At 42.7% G+C, this 22,348-nt stretch overlaps 2 protein-coding genes and 1 long non-coding RNA gene across 7 annotated transcripts in view; 1 reads left to right on the top strand and 2 right to left on the bottom strand.

The window, feature by feature from the left end:
* Window positions 1-2,892: 2,892 nt before the first annotated feature.
* Window positions 2,893-4,322, bottom strand: LOC146964467 (uncharacterized). The gene is made up of 2 exons (XR_015034736.1): window positions 4,130-4,322; window positions 2,893-3,512 (listed from the first exon to the last, which is right to left on the bottom strand). It is a non-coding gene; the product is annotated as an uncharacterized LOC146964467 (long non-coding RNA).
* A 404-nt stretch (window positions 4,323-4,726) lies between these two features.
* On the top strand, window positions 4,727-21,171 carry iars2 (isoleucyl-tRNA synthetase 2, mitochondrial). 4 transcript variants are annotated; one of them, XM_085768161.1, is made up of 24 exons: window positions 4,751-5,191; window positions 5,308-5,430; window positions 5,896-6,049; window positions 6,133-6,281; window positions 7,402-7,451; window positions 7,549-7,658; window positions 7,763-7,850; window positions 9,360-9,475; window positions 9,583-9,752; window positions 10,457-10,547; window positions 10,673-10,824; window positions 11,010-11,170; window positions 11,402-11,504; window positions 12,068-12,161; window positions 13,640-13,720; window positions 14,376-14,484; window positions 15,532-15,637; window positions 16,626-16,748; window positions 16,844-16,975; window positions 18,104-18,210; window positions 18,288-18,433; window positions 18,534-18,724; window positions 19,221-19,365; window positions 20,191-21,171. In XM_085768161.1, exons 1-24 carry the CDS (start codon window positions 4,925-4,927, stop codon window positions 20,334-20,336), a joined length of 3,114 nt encoding a protein of 1,037 aa, XP_085624287.1. In that variant the 5' UTR covers window positions 4,751-4,924; the 3' UTR covers window positions 20,337-21,171. The 4 variants fall into 4 exon arrangements, with proteins under 4 accessions (XP_085624288.1, XP_085624289.1, XP_085624287.1 ...); XM_085768160.1 differs by having other exon boundaries at window positions 4,755-5,191; window positions 7,760-7,850; window positions 20,191-20,943; XM_085768162.1 differs by lacking the exon at window positions 13,640-13,720 and having other exon boundaries at window positions 4,727-5,191; window positions 7,760-7,850.
* Window positions 20,984-22,348, bottom strand: part of rab3gap2 (RAB3 GTPase activating protein subunit 2 (non-catalytic)) — a 30,949-nt gene continuing 29,584 nt past the window's right edge. For both annotated transcript variants that reach the window (XM_085768158.1, XM_085768159.1), the window contains exon 35: window positions 20,984-21,771. In XM_085768158.1, coding sequence (XP_085624284.1) covers window positions 21,619-21,771 — 153 coding nt within the window. In that variant the 3' untranslated portion in view covers window positions 20,984-21,618. The remainder of the gene's footprint in view (window positions 21,772-22,348) is intronic.

The raw sequence follows: 22,348 nt of genomic DNA, 5'->3' as shown, positions 1-22,348 counted from the left end.
TGGAGAATTTATTTCACCTCAAAACTCTCATCTGTCTTTTACTTGGTAGTTTAACATATTTACAATGACTTTACCACACTTTGACTTTCAGAAATATCATACAAATGATACAGTAGCTACCAGCAGGGTGAAAAGTCAGAATGTGTATTTTTGGATGTTTTAAGTAATGAGTTCACTTTTACGTGTGAAACCTGGAGGTTTCAGAAAAGAATATGAACACACATTATATAAATCCATTGTGTCAAGTCTTCAGAAGTATACTGTACATCTGTTTTGACCTTAAAGCCCTCATTGTAAGCTAATCAATCTATACATTGTCAAAAGCATGCACCCTGTTTCCTCTTTAAAGTGTTAATTTTAATATTGTGTTCAGTCATGACTTCCTGAGGCTGACTTCATTTGAGATGATATAGGCTACATAGAGATCGAGAAACCTGTTGGTCAGACCAAGAAACCGACTTCTATTCAACGCAATCATGTTTTAGATTCATTTTGCTGCAGTCTCATTTATTATGTATATCCTTTTTGAACTATATTTTGAGTTCCGTATCTGCACAGGATGTGGTTGTAACGCAACATCTGAACTTCCCTAAAGCAGCGATGCATGCATGCCATGATGTCTCTATCAACACATCATTATGGAAATGACAATATTTTCACAACATCTCTGTATGAGTACAGTTTTGGTGTTGTTCTTGTTGCTGTGCTACGCTTCTTCTGCGTCTGCTACCTGTCTGGCCCACCATGCTCACCATCAGCATGTTCCTCTAGTCATAATATTGAACTGAATTTCCTCCTCAGATGCAAATACACACAGCTACAACGGAAAATGATGCAACTTCTAAAAAACAAACAAACAACAGATGCAGGGTCACTACCTGTTTCTTGCAGTCACTAAAGCTCACAGGAGGTTTTGAAACCAGATCTTCCTCTCTCCTCCTCCTCCCCCTCCTCTCTCTCTTGTCTGTGTAACCTTACTTACTATTTACCTGTTGGGGGTCTGACTCTGAGGCCCTTCCGTTTTTTCATGTGAATAAATCAGCATTATATCAGATTCTTTTTCTATCTGCCTCTGCCATGGTGTGAACATGGTTGTTAAAGAAAGTGTTTTTTAATTTCCTTATAGGTGTGATATAGTGTTCCTCTCTCTTCCTTCTCTTGTTGACAGAACTCTGTGTGCCCTCTACACTCAATAGCTATATAGTCACTCAGTTAAGTTAATAATCATTCCAGTTGCTTGTCCAGATAACATGCCTCTTTCTTTTCAGAGCTATATAGTACTGAGGGTTACTTTGAATATACCGTACAGTAAGTCTAGTTAATGTTGAAATGATTAACTTGATTTTTTCTCTCTTCTTCCGTGTCTCTTTGAAGTAGAAGACTATAAAAGAAATTGTTAACAGGTTGAAGTTAAAAAAATATGTAAATAAGCAAAGCAGAGGGAAATATTTTGTGTATTTAAGGACAAAATTAATAATTGACTAAGCAACTCGCTCTGTGAGGCTGTAATCAGGCACAGCAGGCTTTAAAAGTGAAGCTTCTTATCATTTTACCATGTTTACAAAGACAGATGAATTGCCAGGGGATTCATCAAAGCCATGAAGGTTTGTCGATGAGGAAGTGATGCAAGCATCATGTTGTGACAGTGCAGTCTCACTGATCAGGAACCTACTCAGACTTGTTAGACTCCACAGAGACGTGCTGAATCACTGACGAGGACAGACTAGTTCAGTATTCAGGTGGGATGATGACGGTCATGAAAACAGAGTGCATGATGCTGAACAACTAACAGACTGCATGCAACATGGTTTCAGAATCCTGCTGGGAAAAGAGTGAGACCGAGAGCAGGTGAAGGGGCTGCACAGCTCAGTGATGAAAGCTCTGGAGTGTCCTTTACCTCTCCCTGACCCCCTCCCTCTCCTCTACACGCTCTTGTTTTTGCTCCCTCACAAGAACTCACTCCCCAGCAAATAATCAGAGGAACCTAAACTCAGGTTTCTATTTGATGGATGAGAGGGGTGAAGTGACAGCATAGGAGGAAGGCTTAAAGCAGTCACACTCTGGCGGTCGACTAAAGGAGAACACTTCTCTTGATCACATGAGCACACCAAGCATTATATTATACGGCCGTGCTAAGGCCTCTTAAGCTTCAACTTGGAGTAGACAGGACATCCACTTTAAAGTAACACAATAGTATGATGGAAGAGAGACAGAGGAAAGGTCCTGATCTAAGTTTACCTTTGGAGGAGATAAGATGAGTGGAACAATTCACCCTTTGTCAGGTGCAGGATGGTTGCCACAGAGATAAAGAGTGGGTTGGGGGGGGGCTTACAGGTGAATTCCAGTCTTTCAGACAGGCTTTCATGGAGCCCCTGCAGCAGGTGAAGGGGGGAGGGGGTCAGATGGTACTTGTGCTGTATTTTATTTTGTTTTAGTGGGGGGGATGGATACATTTCAGAGACCATGATTTAGAGATTGAAATAACTAGAAGACAACCAATTTAGATACATTTCTGATGTTTCTAGTCATTGTTCCTCTGGGTGAGGATCCTGATTCCTAGTCATTGTTCCTCTGGGTGAGGATCCTGATTCCTGTTTACCAGCTCAGATTGCCCTGTGCAAGAGCAGAGCTGGATGAGCCTATAGAGGCAGAAAATTAAAATACACTACTCACAAGTTTAGCTTTTGGATCAAATTCAGAATGCACTATAACCTTTACAGGTGAACCTTCTCCAAACTTTTAAATGCACATGTCCAATTGTTCAATGTTTCAGTAGGCCTACTTATTGATCATGTTTTCCTGTAGCTTACATTGTTTAACCCATTTGCATCAGAAACCCAGTACTACTTGAAACATTCCTTCATGATGCAAAGAGACTCCAGCACCATCATGTCACTTAGAATAAGCTTTATTCAACTTATAAAAAAAATTTAAGACCTAAAAAAGCACAATACAAGTCAATTGTTTTCAGTATTTGCAGTGCAAAGTCTCCTAAACGTTTACAATTACTTTTAAACATGGACATGAAGCCTGTATCCGTTACATAGGCTTACTTTCTTTAAGAGCGCACATAGGAGGACCAGAGTCTGTTCCGGACCACCACCAGAGAGCCTTCATCTCCGGGTAATGTGAATTTCCATGTAGGCTGGTCCATCCCCCTCGGGACACGGTGCGTCCCCGGCTGTCAAACGAGTCCCCGAGGTGACAATATCTTAAAATCCACATGTTTTAACAGGGGGTGAGAAGGGGGGGGGCGGGGGGGGTCTTGAATAACGCTGTGCCGCCGGTCTAGCCCTCATGGTGGTGTCCGGTGTGGAAATCCATCAGTCAGGTCATTGGGACCAGCCGTGCAGAACGAAGAGCCCCAGGCCCAGGGGGAGCAGCAGCGTGACGCCGGCGGTCCTCTCGCATCCGTTGGGGGTCGTGGGGGTCGTCTTGTTAGTAATAGTCGCGGACAGCGCCGTGGTGGTGTTGGGCGAAGCAGTGCTGTTAGTTTCATCTGCCCGGACCATCTGCAAAATAAGGTCGTTTCAGTTTTACCGGGAAACTACAGAGAACTTCATGCAGGACAGACGCGACGCGCACACGGGTCCGCTCACTTGGAACAGTAGTGCGTAAAGGCCGAGTCACCACTCAGCCAACACTGAAAAACGCGCGTCATTTCTACAACCAGGCAAAAGAAACAAGAGTAGCTATAGCTACTAGGCTATAGTTAAAAAACGGTGTAATTTTAAAATCACAACTCAAGAATAGGCTTGGCTATCTGAGGAGTAAGTGCACCAATCTGGACTACTAAAAAAAAAAATATGTATATATATATAAATATATATATAAAAAAAATAAACCCAAGACATTGTCCTGTAAGACCAGACCGTATGATAAAAACTGACCCCTACATTTTGATACAGAAAAGCGAAAATACTTCATTTTTAAATAGCTAAGTATTTGGTTCAGTTAAAAAAAACTGAACAAAAAAACGCAAGTTCTTAATTGGAAACTAAGGACCGCTGTGACAACCTTGTTCGGAAACCAAGGAGAAAAACCCATAGACTGTAAAAGGAAAAACCCCATAAACTAAAGTTAGGCTAGTGCCTTTTAAAGTTCAAGAAAAAATACAGAATTAACTAACCTGCGATGAGAGATGGACAGTCAGCAGGAAAAGTCCAATGAACACAACGCACATCTTCTTCATCTTGGCGCTGGGTGAGGAGACAGGCTGAGACAGGCTGAGGAAGGCTGGTGCTGCTGGAGGTCTGCTCAGGTGCTAAAGTTGGAAGAATGTGCGAATGAAGCGGAAGATGCGGCTGCGCTTTTTATACCCCGGTGACATCATCATCCACTCATTACTGAACTAGATTCAGGTGCTGTCGGGAAAAGCCTACTCTGCACATGCTGTTGGCCTATTACAACCTACTAATACTCTGATATTCATCGTTGAGCATTGCTTACAAAACGATACACCAGACAAGAGAAAACTTTTATTTTTTTTTATTTTTTTTTATTTATTTTTTATTTAAACCAAACACCATAAAAAAACTTTATTTGGGCACGGGCCTATCAATGTTGTCATAGCACAAATCATAACTTGATATCTTCTCTTTAATTAACCAGTATTATACAATTAAAAATCACGTTCTCGTTCCTGTCACTGTTACTGTATCTGTTGGATAAACAGCGTCCTCCAGTGGCCGCTTGCATGACGTACAGTTAAAAATGCGATTACTGTTGAATCCACTCGGCTTCCGTAGTTGTCCGCTCTGATATTTCTTCCGGAAGAAACACGGGCTTCGGCTTCGAGAAGGGCGGAACACCGCGACACAATACTTACATACTGTCACAACAACAATAAATAACAACACAACGTCAACGTTTGTGTGGTTTAACTTGGCTCCTGTGGCCGCTGAGCTGCCTCACTCACCTCTCCATGCTACTGTGCCGGGTTTCGGCGGTTAGCCACGCGCTAGCGAGATGGGGACGGAGGTCACACCGGGGAGGGGGCCTCCTCCGCCGGGCTGTCCCCTTCAGCTCCAGCCGCTGGCACGGTGCGGGCTCGGGAGAAGGCAGCGCCCAGCCGGCAGAAGCAGCCTCTACTCAGGGACTGTACCGAGACACTGTGCTGCTGCCCCGGACTGACTTCCCCATGAAGCTGACGGGACAGAAGCTGCTGGACCGAGAACTGCAGATACAGCAGGTAACGTTACAGTAGAGCTGTATGATAACCAGCTACAACTGCCTAGTTGTCAGCTTTTGTTATGTTTCTTTTGTCATATCCAAACTGTACAAGCTGGACTGGTCTGTGTGTTGCAGGAGAGTGGGTTTGCAGAGTTGTACTCCTGGCAGAGACAGAGGAAAGCCAAGAAGGAGTTCTGTCTTCATGATGGACCCCCCTATGCCAATGGAGACCCTCATGTTGGACACGCGCTTAATAAGGTCTTTGATTCAGTGTCCTTTAGATGTTTAGGCTTTCTTCATCTGCCACAGAGTCAGAACCAGGGCTCCAGTCTGCCCCTAAATGTTGGCATCTTGCCCCTAAAATTTGAGACAGTGCAAGTAAATTTTTCATCTACTTGCACATGTGCAATCAGTAAATTGGCTGTTTGTTTTTTAACACTAGTGAAACATGGAAGTGGCAACTCAAAGAATCTGGGATCTGCCATTACAGGTCATCATGAATGAAAGTGTAAATATTTGCTTTGATTTACGTCAATTTACAGTGTGCGCCCCTACATGTTCCGCTTGCGCCCCTAAAATTTTAAGTAAGGCGGCCACTGTGCTCCTTGTAAATAAAGTTAGTCTGGAGCCCTGAGAACTGAGTTATAATCTGGCTGCTGCAGCTGCACTGACAGCTAAAACACTGACAAATGAACCATTCAGTTACTTGTATCTTCTCTCCAGATCCTGAAGGACATCCGCAACCGCTTTGAAATGCTGAGGGGGCGACAGGTGCACTATGTCCCAGGCTGGGACTGCCACGGCCTGCCCATCGAGCTGAAGGCTCTGGGAGAGCTGGGGACCAGCGGCTTGAGTCCGCTACAGATTAGACAGAAAGGTTAGAAAGGACAGAAAGGTTTGATGAACATGAGCACACTTTGATTAGAAACTGCTTTAATGTTCTGCCTCTGTCTCATTCAGCACGGGAGTTTGCAGAGGGAGCCATCGGACGGCAGAAGGCTGCTTTCCAGCGTTGGGGGGTGATGGCTGACTGGGACCAGTGCTACTACACCTTTGACGGAGCCTACGAGGCTGCTCAACTGAAGGTCTTCCAGGAGATGCACAGCAAGGTGGACGGTCATTTGTTATTCTTGATATATGCCAGTGTTCATGCATAGATTTAAGACGCTTCATATATTTTATCCTATAGTGTCTATAGAAAGTCACCACACTCTGACAAAATCTTTATCATTTGATACATTAAACCCAATTAATTAAAATGAATTAAATCTGACTTTTTTGAGCTGTATAACCTTCATCATCAGAGTGAAAATAACATTTTAAAACATTATGGACAATTGTTTAAAAAGAATTAGTGAAATACCTGGTTTGGTTAAGTCATCAGACTTAACCCTTAGAATAAACTATTATAAACCTGCTTAGTTACAACCAATCAACCTTTTCATCTAACACCAGGCTGACTGAGCCCACCTGACATCAGATGTCCTGGTTAGGGTTATGTGACGTCCTGCTTTTTAAAAGACCTCCAGGATAAAGTCAGGTGAAAGCTACAGAAAGGTTTCCAAGGTGTTAGGTATCCCTGTGAGGACCAGAAGTGGACAGCATGTAGCACCACCAGCACCTGGTCTAGATCAGGATGACTGAACTCCAACAATAAGAAACAAGAAGAATGGGCAAATATTCCCTAATCTAGACATGCAAAACTATAGAGACATCACCAAAGCAAAGGTGACTGTAATCAGGGGACTGATGACTTTTCTAACTCTGTTAATCTAGTTTTTTTTTATTCATTTTCAGAACTGTCATTATCTTTGTTCAGGCTGAATGTGTAAATAAAGCTGGAAAAAAGTTTATTTTCAGTGGGTTTTGATTTCAGGCTGGATGACAAATAATCAATCTATTTCAAAAGGGTGTGATGGTGGGGCGGTGCGTGGCGCAGTGGTTAAGGCGGCCGCCCCATGTAGAGGCTACAGTCCTCAACGCAGGCGTCCCCGGTTCGAATCCCGTGCATGTCATTCCCCCCTCTCTCTGCCTCCCCCTTTCCTGTCTATCTCACTATGCACTATCAAATAAAGGCAAAAACGCCAAAAAATATATATTAAAAAAAAATGGTGTGATGGTTTTCTATAGTAGTTGTGTAACATGGAGCTGTCTCTGACTGAGCCTTCTGTCTCAGTGGCTGTAGTAACAGACACTTTTGGTTTTCATTAGACTGTGTTTTATCTGCAGAGCCTCATCTATCAGGACTACAAGCCGATCTTCTGGTCTCCTTCATCAAGGTACTGTTATTATGCTCATGTTGTTTTGATTTTCCTTTTCTACCTCAACATCTAATAACTTCTTTTGAACCTAAATCCTGTCCCTGTGTCTCTGTAGAACGGCCCTGGCAGAGGCAGAGTTGGAATACAACCCTGAACACGTGAGCAGAGCCATCTATGCTACGTTTCCCCTGGTCAAGCTGCCAGCAGGGATAGCCTCAGAACAAGGTAACTCACAGACACACACATACAGATAATGTGTGTGTAATGAGTGTTTTAATATACGTTTCAGATCTCTTCATGGTGTGTTGGTTGCATGTGTGTCTCAGCAGGTCTGGAAAGTGTCTCTGTGTTGGTGTGGACCACCCAGCCCTGGACCATTCCTGTAAACCAAGCCGTCTGCTACATGCCCAACGCCCAGTGAGTACCTGCAGCCAAAAGATTCTGTTTATACACTGGCAATTTCTGGAGACCTCAGACTGATTCTGTGAAGCTCTCATCCTCTACCAATATAAGCTGCAGCTTGTCAGACACACAGATGTACTATACAGTGCCTTTCAAAAGTATTCATACCCCTGGTACTTTTATTTTTATTGGGATTTTATGTGATAGACCAACACAAAGTAGTGCATCATTGTGAAGTGGATCGAAAATGATACATGGTGTTTTAAGATTTTTTACAAATAAAAATCTGAGTAGTTTGGCATGCATAATTCAGCCCCCCTGAGTCAATACATTGTTGAACCATCTTTTGCTGCAATAACAACCGAATAATCCCAATAAAATACATTTTAAGTTTGTGGCTGTAACTTGACAAAATGTGGGAAAGTTCAAGGGGTATAAATACTTTTGCAAGCCACTGTATGTTTTTGCTCCTCTGCAGCAGGAACTGCAGCAACTAAGTCAATTTTGTTTGCAATACAAAATATCAGAAATGAATGATTTTTTAAAATGTATTTATTTATTTTTATCACAGTTCATCTTTTTGTTTTTATCACAGACACCTGAGAAAACTATCAGATATTTCTCTTTGAGAAGCTGTGGTTCATTTGGCAGTTTTCCTGCAACAGTTTATGATTGACCTTAATTATTAGGTAAATAACATCTAGTGCACAGAGACATGGTTGTTCCTCTATCTGTCATGTCCCGTTCACACCTTCATAAGGATCGTAATAACAGTGATGACATTTTATACGCAAACAGTCAAAGGTCAGCCTCCTTATGACATGTTCTGCAAAAACACCTCTGGGCATTATTCAATGTTCTAAGTCAGGACGGAGAGACTGAGAGTATGTGTCACACAACCTGGCTGGTTGGTGACAGGAACAACTGTAAGGTTTTTGTTTTAACGGGGACATATTATGGAAATATCACTTTTTGAAGGCCCTTGTTTTGCCTTCCGGCCCCCAAAATGTGAGAATTGACCAAAAAAACCCCCAGTAATGTTCAGGCTCTCTAGGTTGAAATCCATGTGGTTTTAAGAGCTGTTCCCTTGTTGTTGTTGTTTTCCAGTGATGTAACTAGTTTTCCAATTTGCATAATCCCACCCCTACCTGGTACCAGTAGAAGGAGTGGGGTGGGGCGGGGCTAGCAGTGGTTCATTTGCATTTAAAGGGACAGACATTGAAAGCAGCCGTATTGAACAGGGCTGTTTTGAGATGATGAAAAGAGCTGTGATGTTTGATCCTTGGGGGATTTTGACCAAAGCATGTCACAGACATGTCTTTAAGACACCTGGTAACTATTTTAATTTGTGGAAAAGGGGCATGATGAGAGGATGTTACTTAATAACCCTCTGCCCCTTTAGTAGTTGCTATGGTACATTTATAACGAGGATTAACAGGAACTGAGAGACAGTGGAGTGAAGAAATAAAAGCATAACCTTTAATGATAGTGGGATAACAGCGCTGTGCTCTTTGTGCCACACAGGTACTCAGTGATGAAGAGGGCAGACAACTCTCAGCTGCTCCTGGTGGCCACAGAGCGCTCAGCCAGCATGTCGGCCCTGCTGGGCACAGAGCTGGAGAGTGTCGCCACCTTCACAGGTAACCTTCTCATGTCCACACACAGACACACAACACTCTGCAGCTCTCGTCCTGTCAGTTACAGACAGTAACAATGCAAACACCGCCCCCTGTGCTTCTCCTCCCAGGCTCCCAGCTGGAGGGAGGGGTCTGCAAACATCCCACAATTCCTGACAAGGAAGTGCCACTATTGCCGGCCAATCACGTGACCATGGCGAAAGGAACAGGGTTGGTTCACACAGCGCCAGCTCATGGCATGGACGACTACAGTGTGGCTTCACAGTTTAACCTGTCTGTGGTATGTTCTGTCAGTCAGTTGTTGGACACAGACACAGTGCACTCCTCACAGATATTCTTCTTCTTCTTTATTTTATTTTATTTTTTTCCTTTATTCATCCAAGTAAACACTTGTTGAGATTTAAAAACGTCAATACAAGGGAGACCTGGCTAAGAGAGCAGCACACAAACAACTCTACATAGATTAACACAAACAACAATTACAAATTTCATAGGGCAATCACAATCACGAGAGTCGATGGATCTCCTTTCTCTATCTTTTTAAAATTGATCTATTCTCCCAAGCTGTGAATTCAGTCAGTTTTAAGTCCTTCTGCGTAACATTCCAGCTTAAGGGGGCAGAAAATTTAAATGTCTTTTTCCCCTGACTCTTAGGACCTTTGTCTGTATGATGTTTTAAAAGCGCAGGCCATAATGGCTGCAGGTTCTGCACATGTATAGGCATGACTATGGGGGGAGAAGCCCAAGTATGGATTTGCATATGATGGTCAGCCAGTGAGAGAACAGATAAAGAGGGGCAGTTTGCAGTCAATTAATTGTTTAGTCTATTATGGGGTTTTCCGCATTTCAGATAACTTTTTCTAAAACATGTTTTATATTTTGGCATCATTATGTTGCTGACATCTACACCTGTATGACCTGGTAAAACAACACAAACACGCTTTTTACTCTGTGTAACTGTGCTGATGTTTGCTGCTGCCTCAGGAGTGTATAGTGGATGAGGACGGCAAATTCACAGAGGCAGCTGGACCTGCACTACACAACCTGTCTGTGATGAGTGAAGGCACCGACAAAGGTACAACAACAATGTGTGAAAAGAGGGATCAACACCCTCCTGTAGCTTATACAGATCCATGTCCTCCATATTTTTTTCATTTTCCATATTGTGTTTTCCTGCCTGTGTGTGTGTGTGTGTGGTAGTGATCTCCATGCTGAAGGAGTGTGGAGCTCTGGTGAAAGAGGAGCAGTGTGTCCACAGCTACCCATATGACTGGAGGACAAAGCAGCCTGTCATCATCAGGCCCAGTAAGCAGTGGTTCATCAACACTGCATCGCTCAAAGACAAAGCCAAGGTAAGCTGGACCGCCATCAAACTAGTTTTTACCCAGTTCCTCATTGCTGTTCCTGCTGCACTGAAAGAAATGCTGTGTCATTTTCAGGTGAGGTGATATGGTTTCTGTTTCCAGGAAGGTGCTTACTTCACATTTAAACGTTGTTCCGTCTATGTGTGTGTGTGTGTGTGTGGTTGGTTGTCCAGGACGCGCTACAGAAGGTGCGTGTTTTACCAGAGTCGGCAAAGGGCAGCCTGCTGGCCATGCTGGACAGACGTACGTACTGGTGCATCTCCAGACAGAGGAGCTGGGGCGTCCCCATCCCCGTCTTCTACCACAGAGACACAGGAGAGCCTCTCATCAACAAGTGAGTCCACACACAGCACACATGCAGAGAGACAGACAGGCTCAGGCACAGTCACAGACACACACACACACACACACACACACACACACACACACACAAATACTTCTAATTCTGAGAAGACTGCATTTGGATTCAATGCTCCTGACGCACAGAACCAGTTCTGTCTCACCTGGTAAAAGTAGAATAGAACGGAAACACAGTAAAACTTCCTGCTCTCTGTTCTCTTTGCAGACACACTGTCTCCCACATAGCAACGCTCTTCAAAGAGAAGGGCAGCGACTGTTGGTGGGAGCTCCCCACTGAGACCTTGCTGCCACCAGAGGTCCTCAAGAAGGTCAGTATACATGAAGTTAACTGGTGGAGGTGTGGCTTTACTGGCTTTGATACTGTATGTTTTTACTATTTGAATGTGGTTTCAGAGGTTTTTCAGTTAAAGGGATAGTTCAACATTTTGGCAAAGTCACCTTTTGCCATAATCCCTATAGTCTTAGTAGTAGGTTTGTTACCTTTAATTGTCGGTGCAAGCTGTTTTGAGATCGGCGGGGCAGAGACGGGTATTTCCGCCTTTCCCTCATCTAACTCATCAAATACACAATCCAACAACTCCAAAACGCTCTGGTGGTCAAGTTGTGACCTGCACATTCACCACACTATGATTTTGATACTTCATTTGTTTCTGTTACATTAACAAGTAAAGACATAAATTCATTGTTTGTGTATGATAATGAATGGTATATATTATTCAGGTGGCCATAAAACTGTACAGTGATGTCCTGTCAGGGCTGTGTAGCTGCTGTCTGGAGCAGAGAAACATCAAACAGTTACATATTAGAACTATATTATACTATATATTATAATGTGTTGTGAGTAAGTGTTGTCTATGTTTGACCCTGTCAGAGTAAAGCAGGTCCAGTAACTGACTACATCCGTGGAGAGGACGTACTGGACATCTGGTTTGACAGTGGGACATCGTGGGCTGCTGTACTAGAAGGTACAGCTCAGATTTCTTCTTCTCCTGCAGATCACACTTACGTTTGTTGTGATTTATTTATTTTTTATTGCAAACTCTGCTGGATCCCACTTGTTACTCCCTTTATTTAATGAAGAAGATGTGACTGGTTAAACCTGTCCACAGCTGCACAGATGTTGTAATCAGAAGAATGTAACAGCTTTGTATCAGATTGTGTGTTTGTGTTGTACAGTGTAGTGATGCTGCTCCTGTTTTTCAAAGTGTAGCAGCAGTTAAGTCTCTGCCTCACTTCAATCAGCGCCAGCTCTCTAAATGCCTTTGATGAAGTTTCCATTAATTAGTTTTATTGAACAAAAAGCTACTTAAGACAGGCCACACACACTCCAGCGCTCCAGTTAAGTTGCTTTGCAAAGTGTGTTGTAAGCAAAGTGAAAGCAGAGTCTTGCTGACCACAAACCCTGGATTAGTCTGAGCAGAGCAGGATGCTGCAGGTTCCTCCCTCAACTCCAGCAAAACGGCCCACAGTCCAGGTGATGAAGGAGTATTTACAGCAGATATACACACTTACACAGACACATTCACTATCACATTCACACACATAGACAATGCAGATTGGAAAGAAGAACATGCTGACTCCACACAGACTGAACCAGGGATTGGACCTAGATACTAGTTGATATGAGGCAGCAGTGTAAACTACAGCAGCACCCTTAACTTTTTATTTTTATTGGTCAATAAACAACCAAACAAGTGAGGATATTGCAGATACTTTGAGCCATAGGGGAGAGTGGGGTAAGTTGAGCATGGAGGCAAGTTGAGCCACCCCATGTTGCCAGGAAACCATAAGAAAAATTGAGCATGCGGTAAAATGGTTCGACGTTTATGTCCAAAAAACGTTTTTCACTGTCGAAAGTTAATTCAGTCAATCATAAGTTTCATGAGAATTGTGTTTGGACCAAAAGAGATAATTATACTAAACAAATCATTAAAAAGCCATTACAAACTTCTAATTGATTGGTTCCATAAAAATACATATGAAACTTTGAGTATTGTGTCACTTTAGTTTTTTTGTTGCAGTGCTTGGTGTCTATATAAAGCCAGCACATTTAAAAGTTCAGAGACAAAATGTCTAAAACAAGGAACCTAATGCAGAAAACAGGCCTGAAGATCCAGATTCTCAGCCAGGAAGGGAAGATGCAGTCCTTCACTCAGCAGAAATCCAGACCAACCAACAGCTTGGAAGACAAACCAAGATCTGGGTGTCCAAGGGTTTCTGATCTGCATGTGCAGGGAAAACCGCCCAAATTTTAAGGGTGTCCGAAAACTTTTTTCCACCACTGTAATAGTTATCAATTTCTTGATGTAGTGTTCCTGAATTTGAAAAGTGTCTCATCTTACCCCTCCCCCCTTACTGTTGCTGTTCCTCAGACGGAACACGATGTTAAAGAAGAGCAGACGTGTGTTGCATTGTCTGTGTCTGGTTGTGTTTCCATTTCCAGAGGAGATGGAGGAAGACCCTCAGGGGCCTGAGTCACGCCTCAGCTGGCTCCCGGCTCCGCTGCGCAAACCTCTGGTCTCAGGTTAATGGACCATGGACCAGCCTCTGGCCCTCTCTCTCTCTGCCTCTGTGTCACTCTCTCCCTTTGCTTGTTCTTCCTCCTTTTGCCTCCAAATGCTGGTGGATATGTTCAAAGATGTCAGATCCAATCCTAAAGCATTTGGTTTTGTGTTTTAAGGAGTATTTAAGGAAACCAAACATGTATGTAGGAGATAAGAAGGGAGCTCCTGGATACAGCATGAACCTCCTCCTGTCCTCCTCTCTGTCCCGTGCATGGATGCAGGGTGTAGACTGAGCGTCTGCTTTGGGAGAACACTGGCTGTTTGTTTCTTTTTCCGAGGATGGCTCACACTCTGTGCTTCTACTTCACTGTTTTCTCTGAGAGTAGATTCAGGTTGGAGATGGATGAGGTTGAAAAGTGTTTATGACCATCTGTTGGGCTGTTGAGGCATGTGTATGGAGTCTCACTGAAACACACACATGATAAATAATTCCAGTTTCTGAATCTGCACTAACATCGGCTCACACCTCCTGTCTTTTCTGGACACTCAAAAATGCTAACTGTTTGTTTTACAGTTTTTTTTCTCCTGTGCTGTAAATGTAAAACTAATGGATTTTCTTTTTGCCCCTCCTGTCCCTGCCACCTGCCCCACTCCACCACTCTGCCCCTCCCTCAGAGTCAGACTCCAGGGCTGATGTGTATGTGGAGGGAAAGGACCAGATTGGAGGCTGGTTCCAGTCGTCTCTGCTCACCAGTGTAGCTCTTAGGAACAAGGCACCTTACAAGTGAGTGACCTGCCGGTTTACTGTGATGTGCAGACTTTAAACCATGAAGCTATGGAAAATAACTGAAAATACAAATTGAGTTTCAAATCCAATGTCCAAATGTCTTTATTTTCCTGTTAACAGGACTGCAGTCCAGAAGTAGGCCTTTTCTCGAAAATTGCATATCCATAATAAAATGAGTATATCTCTGTAACCACAAGGTCTATTTGAATACTTTTGGTGTCATAGTAAAGGGAAAAAATTGAGGAATTGCTGAGATGTGTAAATTTCAGTATATCTGTTACTGGTAAAGAGTAAATGAAGATGACACACAGAAAAAAATTAATAAAATTAATATTCGCCTAAAAAAAAACATATTTTTGATGAGTGCCCTTTAGAATAATGCTAATGAAGCTCAAACTCTCTATAAAATCATTGTACAACATATGAACATTGTCTCTGCAGTGGTTGAGTCTGATTAATTGAAGCAGGACAAAATTATTGAGATTTTACTACAAAATATTCAGGCGAACTTTCCAAAATGTCCATTTTTGGCACAGCTTGGAACCACCTGCCACTATAAACCATTGTTTAATCTTTATTTTCACACAATTTGCATAAACTAACTGAAAATGGATCAACCAGGACTGAATAAGAATTGCATTCCTAATCTTCATATATGTACTCTTTCAGATTGTTCACTCAACTTGAACAAAGAGGAAAAATAGGGTTATAAAAAACATCAAATGACCTTTGGAGGACTGAAGTATCTGGTAGACATTACTATACTATAATTAATATAATGTAGTCAAACCTACTGTTTACACTGTTTTAGCAGATATGTGATATATTTTAACAGTTAGTTCATGAATTAAACAAAGACATGAAGATGCTTCTACTTAGATGAAAACCAACAAGACAACAAAGTCAGACAAATATATTGGTTCCTCCCTGATATTAAACTGACATAATGGTTCCCATGGTGACAAACAAACAATACATGCAATGCAAATGTTAATTAAAACATTTGTCATATGTAAAATAGTTCAACAAATATAATGTCTGTAGGTCTCTGGTGGTCCATGGCTTTGCTGTCAGTGAGAAGGGAGAGAAGATGTCCAAGTCTCTGGGCAACGTTGTGGATCCTGACACAGTCATCAATGGAGGAGGGAAGGTGAGAGCACAGAGAGACAGTGACATGAAATGACATGTTTTAGGCATCTGAGGAAGTTTGTTTTTGTTTTAAAAGGGACATATTATGGAAATATAACCCACTTTTTAACATATATTTAGATGTTTGTCTTGCCTTCCAGCCCCCAAAATCTGAGAATTGACCAAAAACTCCCTAGGTTGAAATCCATGTGGTTTTATGAGCTGTTCCCTCAGTTCTCTTCCAATGATGTAATTAGTTTTTGAATTTGCATAATCCCAGGTGGGGCGGGGCCAGCAGTGGTTCATTTGCATTTAAAGGGACAGACATTGAAAGCAGCCGTTCTGAACAGGGCTGTTTTAGAGGATGAAAAGAGTTGTGATGTTTGATCCTTGGGGGATTTTGACCAAAGCATGTCACAGACATGTCTTTAAAGGGATAGTAAACATTTTGGCAAACTGGCCCATTGCCATAATCCCAATAGTTTTAGGAGTAGGTTACATGTACCACTCTATGAGATAATAACGGAATGTTACGAGACAGGATTGTTTTCGAGGTAAATACATGCAAAACCATTGATTCGCATTCCCATCGGGGGCAGTTTTTCGGCAAGCAATCTCTGCATTTGCCTTGAAAACAACTCTGTCTCGTAACGTTCTGTTATTGTCTCAAAGCGTGGTGAATGTGCAGGTCACAACTTGTCCACCAGAGTGTTTTGGAGTTGTTGGATTGTGTATTTGATGAGTTTGATGAGAGAAACCAAGAAATTCCATGAGCCTCCGTAGCGTAGCTCTGAACAGCTCGCTGCTCTGCCATTCTAAAAATAGCTTGCACCGACAATTAAAGGTAACAAATCTACTGCTATGATTATAGGGATTATAGCAATGGGCCAATTTGCCAAAATGTTGAAATATCCCTTAAAGACACTTGGGAACTATTTTAATTTGTGGAAAGGGGGCATGATATGTCTCCTTTAACTGACTTTTCTTCCCACATCTGTCTTTGTCTTCAGGACACAGGTTCTCCGGCCTACGGGGCAGACGTGCTGCGTTGGTGGGTGGCAGAGTCCAACATCTTCTCTGAGGTGCAGATCGGACCCACTGCGCTCAACTCAGCCAGGGACAGCATCAACAAGGTAGCAGTCAGTCAGGGCTGGAGGTGTGTGGGCTTTCTCTCAGAGTGCTTTGCTTGTCTCTTCACCACCTCTGTCCCTCTGGATTCCTCTCCCAGTTACGGAACACTCTGAAGTTCCTGCTGGGAAACCTGCACGGCTTCGACCCTCTCACTCAGGCCGTGGACTCCAAAGAGATGCACTACATCGACCAGTACATGCTGCACCTGCTCCGTGAATTCAGCATAAAGGTGTGTGGAACAGACCTGTTCTAAGGGTCAAACATACATACATTTTATTTCCTCCGTTTTCTTGTGAGAACAAGATATTTTTCCTCAGTTTTCCTGAGATAACGAGATAATGAACTTGAGAGATAATAAATGAAACGTGATAGGGCTGAGATTTCCATCACACATGACATGTCATGCTGACTGACGTCTCCTTGAACACCAATGTAGTTATTTGTACCTAACCAACTCACGTATCCCTCCGCCCAGGGTTTGCGCCTGCCGATCAGCATTTGGTTAGGTCCAAATAAAAACTGCATTTTTCCTGCACTGTGAGGGGCTGGAAAAAATTATATTATAGCGAACAATGGAACTGTGTATTTTTTTCCAGGTAAAACCTCTTTTAGGCTGCGAAAATAGGCTGTTTCTTTGGGTCTGTTCACAACACTGTATGTTGTAAATCTCTGGGCAGGGCTATGGGATGGCGTTGCTAACGGGAGGAGTGCAGAGAGTCTTCTACTGCAATTAAAGTACTTAGGGGCTATTTGTAGATCATACAACCCCACTTTAAAAAAATGCTACTATCCCTTTAAGCCTAGTTCTCTGTTTGTTTATGTTTTCTGCAAGGAATGAATTAATCTTACATGGCCTGTCACGTTTCATTCATTATCTCTTAAATTAATTATCTTGTTGTCATGAGAAAACGGAGGAAATAAAATGTATGTATGTATGACCCTTTAGGGCAGTGTTTTTCAACCTTGGGGTCGGGACCCCATGTGGGGACACCTGGAATTAGAATGGGGTCGCCTGAAATGTCTAGTAATTGAAAAAAAAAATACTGATAAAAACTATTTTTTAACTAATCATTATTCTTTTTTAAATTATGATTAGGTTTAAACAACTGTATTCTATACTTTAACTTTCTCGAATATAAATCGAATTAAAATAAAATGCAGCACATAAAAATATCTGAGCTGGCGCCGCAATCACATGATGATGATGACGTGATTGTGGGGTCCCCAGAAATATATGATGTCAAAATGGAGTCACAAGCCAAAAAAGGTTGGGAACCACTGCTTTAGGGCTTCCGTAGTAGAGCTGGTGACTGAAGTTTACATGTGTATGTGTGTGTGTGTGTGTCTTCATTTGCAGGTCACAGACGCCTACAGTGAGTACGATGCCGGCAGGGTGATCCGTGTCCTCCAGGCCTTCATCACAAGAGACGTGTCCAGTTTTTACTTCAGCATCATCAAAGACAGGTGAAGGTTTGTCACATCAGCATCAGAACCACAGCCATGTTTAAACCCTCCTTTAACCCTCAGCGTCTTTAAACCAGGCTGTACTGTGACCCAGAGGACTCGCTGGGTAGAAGATCATGTCAGACTGTCTTGGAGGAAGTTCTGGATGGACTGACTAGGTCCATCGCTCCCATCCTGCCACACCTAGCCGAAGAAGTCTATCTACACGCACCAGGACATGACAGTACGTGCCTGTTGCTTTGTAGCTGTGTGACTTTAACAGTCAGTCCTCTGGTCTATGAATGACATGTGGACATGTGTTGTGTTTGCACCTGTTCATGCAGAGGAGGAGACGTTGTTCAAGAGCGGCTGGATCAAGAGTAGCTCTGTGTGGAGGCGACCGGGGTTGGAGGAGGCTGTGGAGGGAGCGTGCGCCATCAGAGATTCCTTCTTGTCATCTATTCCGGGGAAAAACGCTGCTCAGTACGACCTCACTGTCGCCATCGAGCCTGGTCTGCTGTTTGAACTCATGGAGGTAAGTTGGAGAGTTCGAGCTCTTTAAACCGCTCCACAAAACAGTCATTGGGTCACGGCCTTTATAACATGATCACATGTGAGTGTAGTTGTTGTAATTAATTGAAAATAAAGAAGGCTGCAGTATAAATTTTCACTACTACTACAGTACTATCAGTGGAAATGTTCAGTAATAACAGGGAGTTTGCCTTTAATATCAATCTGAATATACTGTACAGGGAATACCTTTTAAATACATACATATTTACAGGGCTTTTTAATGCTGAAAAACAGGGGACAAATACTTTGAAAAAGAGGGAAATTAACTCAAAAAACAGAAAGAAATGACTTTTTTTTTAAGTGAATGCAATACACTTATATAATGTTTTGCTATATTACCGGTAGTTTATTTTATTTATATTTTGTACATTTTTAAGGAATTTATATTTGATATTTTTATTTTGCATATCTTCTCACACTCCCCCACACCCAACACAAGCTGATATTGTGTCTCCCAGTCTCTGCAGGTGGAGCCGACCTCCACCTCCTCCCAGCTGGCTGAGCTGATGATGTCAGCGCGGGTCACCCTGACCAGCGCGCTGCCCCGGGACTTGCCCTCAGACGCCCTGCTGAACCACGGCACCTTCCTCATCAACCTGGAAGGTGAGGAGCATCCACACTCAGATAGGACTACGAGAACACAAATGTGTGTTTCTTTGGGTTGACTCAGATTTTTTCTAGCTCAATGAAAGTCACTCCCATTTAACCACAGTGGTTGCCGTGGTAACCTTTGCCGGAGGATTAACCAGTCTCAGGAGAATATTTGTTGACATGATACTTATGTCTTTTTTTTTCTTTCTTTTTACACAAATGTGTTTTCTTCACCTAAAACCAGATGTCAACAGATTGGCACATGAACACACATGAATTCACTGTGCACAATCAGGATTTTTTATGAACTTTTCCCTGCCAGCCTGAAAATGCTACACACATTATTCATACACACTGCATGAGTGCAAAAAACGATCACTGTTATCTACTTAAATATATTTGGATATTACATTAACATTGAACCTTTTCCTACTGTAATGACCAAACTCATAGAGGTGGGGGGAAAATTGATACAGTATAGTATCACAATATTTTGCGTGGCAATCTGGTATCAATATAAGGACGCCAAGTATCAGACTAAATAGACCAAGAAGTTTACCTTATTAGAAAAAGCAGATGTTAAAGTTTTCATTTGGAGACATCATTTGCAGTTGAAAAAGTTAATAAATCGCAACATATTGCAATATTTTTAATATCGTATCATGATAATATCGTACTGCAGGGCTTCTGGTGAGTTCCAGCCCTACAAACTAAAGTATCACCAATTCTAGAGTAATGAAGAACTTGTCACTTGTGCATGACAACCCAGGTGATGCTGGCAGGGTCATTGGAAAATCATGAGTCATCATCAATGATGTGTGTGTGTGTCCTGGTCAGGTGGTCTTATCCGTGAGGACAGCCCCTACGACATCGCCGTGGTGCCCACCTCCGCCGCCCGCTGTCCGAGGTGCCGGCGCTACACTGCTGAGTCAGCAGACTGCCTGTGCCCGCGCTGCCAGACCATCGTCTCACAGGCCCACTGACGGAGCCCACGGCGTCACCGTGACAACTAGCAACCAACGCTCTTTTTGTTTCGCTGCGCTCGTTTCACACTGACCTTGAGGAATAGAGACCAGGTTTTACTCTCTCCGTCACCATCAGCTCAGAGATGTTTAACTGACTCCAGATCAGTTCTCCTCATTGTTGATGATGCCAGAGAAGAGACACTAACAGCTTCTTATCCGCCCACAGTCTGTTGAACAGCTTGTCTGTGAACTCTTCAGACCAACATGCCTGAGTCAGCCCGGCTGCAGCATGAATGATCACACATGAGCTCTTGTACCAATGATTCTAATTAAGGAAAGGAGGGATTGTTTACTGTAAATATCATATCCCTGGAGATATTGATTATTGGAGAAGGGAGGTGGTTCAGTAGATCTTTTGTTTTTTTTTTCCAGTGTGTGAATATATAGGAAAACTATTCACTACAATGTGTGTCACTGTGTGACAAAAGTACAGGAGTTGAGAGAGATGGGTATAGATGAGTTTTATCTTTGTATGATAAATCCTGTTCCTTGTAAACTTTCCCATGCAGTCCATGCTATATGGAAGAGCTGTCTCTGAAGCCTAAATTAATAAAGTTTTATCTGGAACCTGTTCTGAGTGGATGTCAACAGAATGAAACCTCTGCGCTCTTCAGAAACCTCTTTATTCTGTGTTGGATCAGCCCAGTGGGAGCAGCTGGACGTGGGACTACAGAAAAGGAGGTGTACAGGCACAGCTAGTACAGTACTGTCTGCATATATAAATAAAAAATAAAGGTCCATATTTTTCTTTATGATACATCTCTTGACCATGAGCGGGGAGAAAGAGGAGGAAATGTCAAACAGAACTGTGATATGGCACATGGGACACCCACACTGATATCTGACTGAAATCAAACTGAACATGAGGGTGAAGTGACAGAGAAAAGAAGACATGCCCCATTCCTTAACATATCATATAGTTAGACTCTTAACAATACTTTTCAATAACACAAGTAATCAATTCATGTTAAATGCACAATAATGATGGATTTAAAAAAAAAGAAAAAGCCTAACTGCCCTCTACAAGTACAGAGCCAGGATGAATTCATCGTATTAACATGAGCTGAGTGACAGAACCTCCATGATGGTGAGGACAGAGTGAGAAGGCTGTTTGATCTTTCTCTTTAGTGACAGTCTCATATTCTGCATGAGCCAGCTTCACCACAGTCCACTCTGCAGTGGTGCCAGGGGGTGGGTGGGGGTGGTGGTGGTGTCTCCATCTCTTCTGTCCCTCTGGGGCTCAGTCTTCAGTGGTGAGCGCCTCCACGGCCTCCAGCAGGTGCAGGGCCAGGCTGTACTGAGCGTGGTTCTCTGGCAGGATTTCGATGAGACGGCCGACCAGCCGGCTGGTCTGGGACAGAGGGACCAGGGGGCAGCGCAGCTCGCTGGGGTCCTGCAGGATGGAAGAAACCATCACATTACAGTCATGGTTGTCATCGGTGATGGGAATAACGGCACTAACAGTGCTACCTTTTTCTGCAACCTGTAATCAAAAAAGATACTGTTTCCCCCAATATAACGCCACCACTGTTACTGACAATAAAATGCGCCGTTACTTGACTCAAGAAGTCCCGTCACAAAATGATACACTAGTTAAAGTGTACATTATATACCGGTAAATGTTTTTTTTTCAGTCCTTCAACTGGTCACAAAAAAGCTGTGTATCTGGAACTAACCAACACAGTCTGCCTGTGTGGAGGAATACTGAGTGAGTTGGTTAGTTCCAGATAAACAGGAGGTTAGGGTTATGGTTAGAGGGGCGAGTCCATATTTGATCATTTTATAAAAAGTAATGCAGTAGTTACGTTTCCTGGTTATTAGTTACTACTAATGTAGTAATTCAGTTACCTGCTCAGTTATTTTTTGTGGAAAGTAACTATAACTAATTACTTCAAAGTAACGTGTCCAACACTGGTTGTAATTAATATCACCAGGCAGCTTTCAATAAACAATTGCAAAACTTTGAGTTA

Source organism: Trachurus japonicus, chromosome 22 (genome assembly GCF_045865225.1).
Source record: "Trachurus japonicus isolate A0001 chromosome 22, Traja_1.0".
NCBI lineage: Eukaryota > Metazoa > Chordata > Actinopteri > Carangiformes > Carangidae > Trachurus > Trachurus japonicus.
The sequence above is the reverse complement of the archived record's forward strand: the minus strand, read 5'-3'. Positions and strand labels throughout refer to the sequence as shown.